The 6061-nt window shown below is 38.9% G+C and overlaps 1 protein-coding gene across 1 annotated transcript; it reads left to right on the top strand.

The window, feature by feature from the left end:
- Positions 1-3612: 3612 nt before the first annotated feature.
- LOC101570521 (citrate synthase, mitochondrial-like) lies at positions 3613-5110 on the top strand. The gene is given in 3 exon segments (XM_012514366.2): positions 3613-3649; positions 3652-3798; positions 3801-5110. Coding segments are annotated over 3 exon segments (1395 nt in total). The 5' UTR covers positions 3613-3627; the 3' UTR covers positions 5027-5110.
- Positions 5111-6061: the final 951 nt, after the last annotated feature.

Here is a 6061-nt window from a genome sequence, read left to right as displayed (position 1 = left end):
TCTTTTGTTCATATACTGCTGTTTTAGGAAAAAAAATATTAAGTGTTTTAAAATAAGAAGCAAAACCAATTACTTTATCCTTATTCTGACACTGGCAATCTTTCAATGACTTCTATTTTTTTAAATAATAAAACATTTTCATTTCAATTACTTTTTTTATTTTTTGTATTTTAGTACAGGATCTATAGGGTTTCATTACACAGATCAGACTTGTAGTGGTCCTCTTGTTTTCAGCCTAGGATTACATGCACATGCCACCATGTCCAGTTTCATTTGCCATTTCAGCTCACCTCAAGGGCGGGACCAGCACAGCACATCAGGGATCAAACCCCAGCATCTGTGTAAACAGGTGCTTTAGTCCACTGAGCTATCTGGTCAGCCCTTATTTTTTTATTTTTAAAGAATACAAAACAGTGATTTTAAAAAAATCATTAGAAATGATACATTTCGCTAAAAAAGTAATAGGAATTTAAGAATGATTGCTGTATTACATGATGCTATCTTCAGATTAGTTCTTCAGATTACCAGACATAAGCATATAAAATTCATTTAAAGAAAAAAAACACAAAACAATAACAAAGAAATTATACAAAATTCAAAAGAGGAAAATCAATCAGAGTACAAAGAAAAAAATTAAACATTAATTGCTCCTTTCAGACCAGCAGAAATCAACAGTATAATTATCCAGGCTGTTCTCCATATATACCTAAATATATCTTTTTCCCTTCATTCATTCTTCCTTTTTCTCATCCCAGCTTTTCCTTCCCATTGAACAATTTCTTTCCTTTTCATGGTATGTGTTTTACCTTTTAAATTTTCATTATTTTTTCAGGTTTTCACACTATTGAGATACTACAGTGTTTGTACATGTGGATCTGATTGCATAATCTACAAAAGCCTCAAATTACTCTTTTCACCTACCTAAGTATATTCCATTCTGTATCAACACCACACCTTTTTTTATTCATTCCTCAGTTGATGGGCATTTGGGTTGTTTCCAAGATTTAGCAAAGAGAAATTGTGCTGCTATAAACATGAGTGCACATATATTGCTGTGGTATGATGATTTCAGTTCTTTTGCAAAAAATACCTAGGAGAGAAATAGCTGGCTTGAATGCAAGCTACAATCCCAGCATTTTGAGGAACCTCCATACTGATTTCCATGATGGTTGGAAATCAGCACTCCCGCCACAGTGGAGAAGGGTTTCTTTTTCCCTACAGCCTCTCCAACATGTCTTAATGGCTGATTTCTTGATGATGACCATTCTTTCTGGCATAAGATGTTATCTCAGCATTATTTTAATTTGCATCTCTTGAATCACCAATGATGCTGAACATTTTTTCATATAATTATTTGCCATTTGTAACTCTTCATTTGTGAAGTGTATATTCAGCTCAGAATCCCAGTTTTGGATTGGGTCTTTGAATTTTGGAAGCCTGATTTTTTTAACTCTTTATATGTTCTACATAGGAGTCCTTTGTCTGAAGTTTAGTCTGCTGTAATTCTATCCCACTTTATGGGTTTTCTTTTTATTCTGTTGGTGATTTCATTTCAAGTACAGAAACTTTTCAAAAAGATCAGATCTCAATTGTTGATTCTTTGAAGTATTTCCTGTGCAATTTGATTTTTGTTTATAAACTCTCTACCTACCCCTATGACCTTAACATTTCTACCTACTTTCTCCTCTAGAAGATTTAGTGTTTCAATTTTAATATTTAAATCTTTGACCCATTTTGATTGTAGTTTTGCGTATGGTGATAGGGATGAGTCTATTTTAAGTTTTTGGCATGTGAAAAGCCACTTTTTCCAGGCCCATTTATTAAAAAGGCTATCTTCCTTCCAATGAAAATGTTTGGCTCCTTTGTCAAAGATAAGATGGCTAAGTGCATTTGTAGTTATGTCCATTGATCCTCAGGTCTTTTTGTTTTGTTTTGTTTTGTTTTTGTTTTTATCACAATTGCTCTGATTTTATCACAGTAGCTTTGTAGTATAATTTCAAGTCAGACACTGTGATATCTCCTGCCTTTCCTTTGTTGCCCAAGATTGCTTTTGCTATTTTAGTTCTCTTCTAGTTCCAGATGAATTTTAATATTTTTTTATATCTGTAAGGTATATTAATGGTATTTTAATTGTAATTGCATTGAATCTGTGTAATAATTTTGATAGTATGACTATTTTCACAATGTTGATTCTTCCCATCCAGGAACAAAAAATATCTTTCCATTTTCTGAAATCCTCTTTGATGTCTTCTTTCAGAGTACTATAATTTCACTATATAAATTTTTTGCTTCCTTTGTAAGATTGATTCCTAAGTATTTCATTTTGGGGGAATTATGTGAAAGGCATGGTTTCTATAATTTCTTTCTTGGTATGTTCAATGTTTGTATATAGAAATGCTATTGATTTTTAAATGCTGACATTGTATCCTGCTTTGCAACTGAATTTTCTTTAAATCTACAAGTCTCTTGGAGTTTTTGGAGCCTTCTATATGCAGTATAATGTCCCCTGAAAATAATGATAATTTTACTTCTTCTTTTCCAATAATTATTTCTATTTATTTCTCTTGTCTGATCATTCTGACTAATGTTTTCAGAACTATATTGAAGTGTTGACAGTGGGCATCCTTGTCTTGTTCCTGATTTTAAAATGAAGGCTTTCAACTTTTTTCCATTAAGTAAGATGTTGTCTGTTGGTTTCTCATAGATGGCTTTTATCCGGTTGTGGTAAAGACCATCTATTCCAATTTTCTGTAGGATTTTTATTATGAATGAATGTTGGACTTTGTCAAAGCTTTTTCTGCATCTATTAAGCTAATCATGTGATCTTGTCTTTGACTCTATTGGTGTGGTATATTAAATTTACGATTTTGTGTATACTAAACCAACCCTGAATTCCTGGTATGAATCCCACTTGGTGGTGATGTATAATCTTCTTAATGATTTGTTGCATTGTGTTTGCTAGTATTTTATTGACAACTTTTACATCTGTATTCTTTAGGAAGATTGGCCTGTCATGGTCTTTTTTTGGTTGGGTCCTTCTCTGGTTTTGTTATCAGAGTAATACTTGCCTACAGCAATAAGTTTAGGAGAATAGCTTTCTTTTAGAATCATTGAAGAGTTTGAGAAGATTTGGCATTAGATTTTCCCTAAATTTCTTGTAGAATTCAGCTGTAAATCCATCCAGCACTGGGATTGTGTTTGTTGGCAGGTTTCTTATTACATTTTAAATTTCATTGACTGATATTGGGTTATTCAGAAATTTTATATCTTCTTGCTTCAGCTTTGGTAGTTCATATGTATCGAGGAATCTGTGCATTTGTTCTGAATTTCCATTCTGTGAGAGTAAAGATTTTGGAAATGGGTATTGATTATCTTCTGAAGTTTTATAGGGTCTGTAGTGATTTCACTCTTTTCCTTCCTCATTGCATTAATTTGATGTCTTCTTTCCTTTTTTAATGAGATTTGATAGGGGTTTATCAATTTTATTTGTTCTTTCAAAAAGCCAACTCTTGCTTTTCAACCTTGTCCACCAGTTAGCGCAGCCTGTGGTGCAGCGGCGGCGGCTCCTCTTCGTGCCGCAGCTCTCACCCCCTCCTTCCCTTCCACCAGACCTGGGGCTTGCTGGCCATGGCTCTACTTACTGCGGCCACCTGGCCTTGGGAGCCAAGAACTCATCCTGTTTTGTTCTTGCTGCCCGACATGCCAGTGCTTCTTCCACGAATTTGAAAGATGTATTGGCCAACCTGATACCTAAGGAGCAGGCCAGAATTAAGACCTTCAGACAGCAACATGGCAAGACGTGGTGGGCCAAATCACTGTGAACATGATGTATGGTGGCATGAGAGGCATGAAGGGACTAGTCTATGAAACATCAGTTCTTGATCCTGATGAGGTCATCCGCTTCCGAGGCCACAGTATCCCTGAGTGCCAGAAACTGCTGCCCAAAGCTAAGGGTGGGGAAGAGCCCCTGCCTGAAGGATTATTTTGGCTGCTAGTAACTGGACAGATCCCAACAGAAGAACAGGTTTCGTGGCTCTCAAATGAGTGGGCAAAGAGAGCAGCTCTGCCTTCGCATGTGGTCACCATGCTGGACAACTTTCCTACCAATCTGCACCCCATGTCTCAGCTAAGTGCAGCTGTTACAGCCCTCAACAGTGATAGTAACTTTGCCCGGGCATATGCAGAGTGTATCAACCGAACCAAGTACTGGGAGTTGGTTTATGAAGATTGTATGGATCTGATTGCAAAGCTACCTTGTGTTGCAGCAAAGATCTACCGGAATCTTTACCGCGAGGGCAGTAGTATTGGGGCCATTGACTGTAAGCTGGACTGGTCCCATAATTTCACTAACATGTTAGGCTATACGGATGCTCAGTTCACGGAACTCATGCGCTTATACCTCACCATCCACAGCGACCATGAGGGTGGCAATGTAAGTGCCCATACCAGCCATTTAGTGGGCAGTGCCCTTTCAGACCCTTACCTGTCATTTGCAGCAGCCATGAATGGGCTGGCAGGGCCTCTACATGGACTGGTGAATCAGGAGGTGCTTGTGTGGCTAACACAACTACAGAAGGAAGTTGGCAAAGATGTATCAGATGAGAAGTTACGAGACTACATCTGGAACACACTTAACTCAGGACGGGTTGTCCTAGGCTATGGCCATGCGGTGCTGAGAAAGACTGATCCATGATATTCCTGTCAGCGAGAGTTTGCTCTGAAACACCTGCCCAATGACCCCATGTTTAAACTGGTTGCTCAACTGTATAAGATTGTACCCAATATTCTCCTAGAGCAGGGCAAGGCCAAGAATCCTTGGCCCAACGTAGATGCTCACAGTGGGGTGCTGCTCCAGTACTATGGCATGACGGAGATGAATTATTACACAGTCCTATTTGGAGTGTCACGGGCTCTGGGTGTGCTGGCACAGCTCATCTGGAGCCGAGCTTTGGGCTTCCCTCTAGAAAGGCCTAAATCCATGAGCACAGATGGTTTGATGAAATTTGTGGACTCTAAGTCAGGGTAAAACTTGGGAACTGGGGGGAAACTTGACTACCAGAAGATAAGAAGCTTAACAACAACAAAATAGTATACTTTTGTTTCAAGGGACCTTTAAAGATTTAAAATTAAATTGTATCTGAGGCACTGAAAATATGTTTGACATTAAAATATAAATTAAGACTTTAAAAGATAAAAAGTGATCCCTTCTTCATAACCAGCTCCCTTCCCCTGCCTGGTATGAGTTTCCCCTCAGCTGGAGGATGACTGGGAGTAATGCATGTGATATGGGTTAGGTTTGGCCCCCACCATGTCTAAAGTAAGAATCTGGCTCCTCTTTTTTGGGTCAGAGCAGTTTACAGACAATCTGTGGTCACTGGAGCTTTTGCTTCTGCTCTGCTCAGCCCTCTAGACTTAGGAAATCAGGACCTTGCGCTTCCTGTTTCCACAAAGATCACTTTGGATTATCAGCTAGCTATGCCAAGCCCTCGCCCATGCACATAGATGCCTTCTAGTAAGACCTATTGGATAGCTGGGCATGGCTTGGCAGTGTCTTTTTTATGCTACCAAGTAACTGTGAAGGTATGGCATTTGTTGTGACTGGCACCACCTAATGCTTCATTTGATTTTCATTGTTATCCCATCAAAATTGAAGTCTGGGGGGCCTGGGAGCTGGCTCAGTGGAATAAGTGCTTCCCTCGCAAGCGCAAGGGCCTGAGTTCAATCCCCAGTTCTGCCCCCCCAAAAAACAACAACAACAACAAAAAAAACCTGAAGTCTGGAAGTATTATTAAAACCTCCTTCCAGACTTGATGTACCTGATCTGCCTCATGCTGAGGGTACTCTGGACCTTCCCCTCTTGGTCCCTACTAAAGACTCTTTAGTAGGTCTGTCTGATCTGTGGTCTTTCCCAATCACTAGGATTTAACAGCAATTAATGTGAACTAAGCTTTTACTTCTGCAGAACTCAAGCCACTACAGTCTGACCTTTCTCCTGGTAATACACTATGGGGGATAGAACAGGAGCTCAGGAATGACTGGCCTTTTCATGGACTGGTCCCAG

The sequence above is a fragment of the Octodon degus genome, unplaced genomic scaffold (genome assembly GCF_000260255.1).
Source record: "Octodon degus isolate 3935 unplaced genomic scaffold, OctDeg1.0 scaffold00030, whole genome shotgun sequence".
NCBI classification, from domain to species: Eukaryota; Metazoa; Chordata; class Mammalia; order Rodentia; family Octodontidae; genus Octodon; species Octodon degus.
This window is presented reverse-complemented; position numbering and strand designations above follow the sequence as displayed.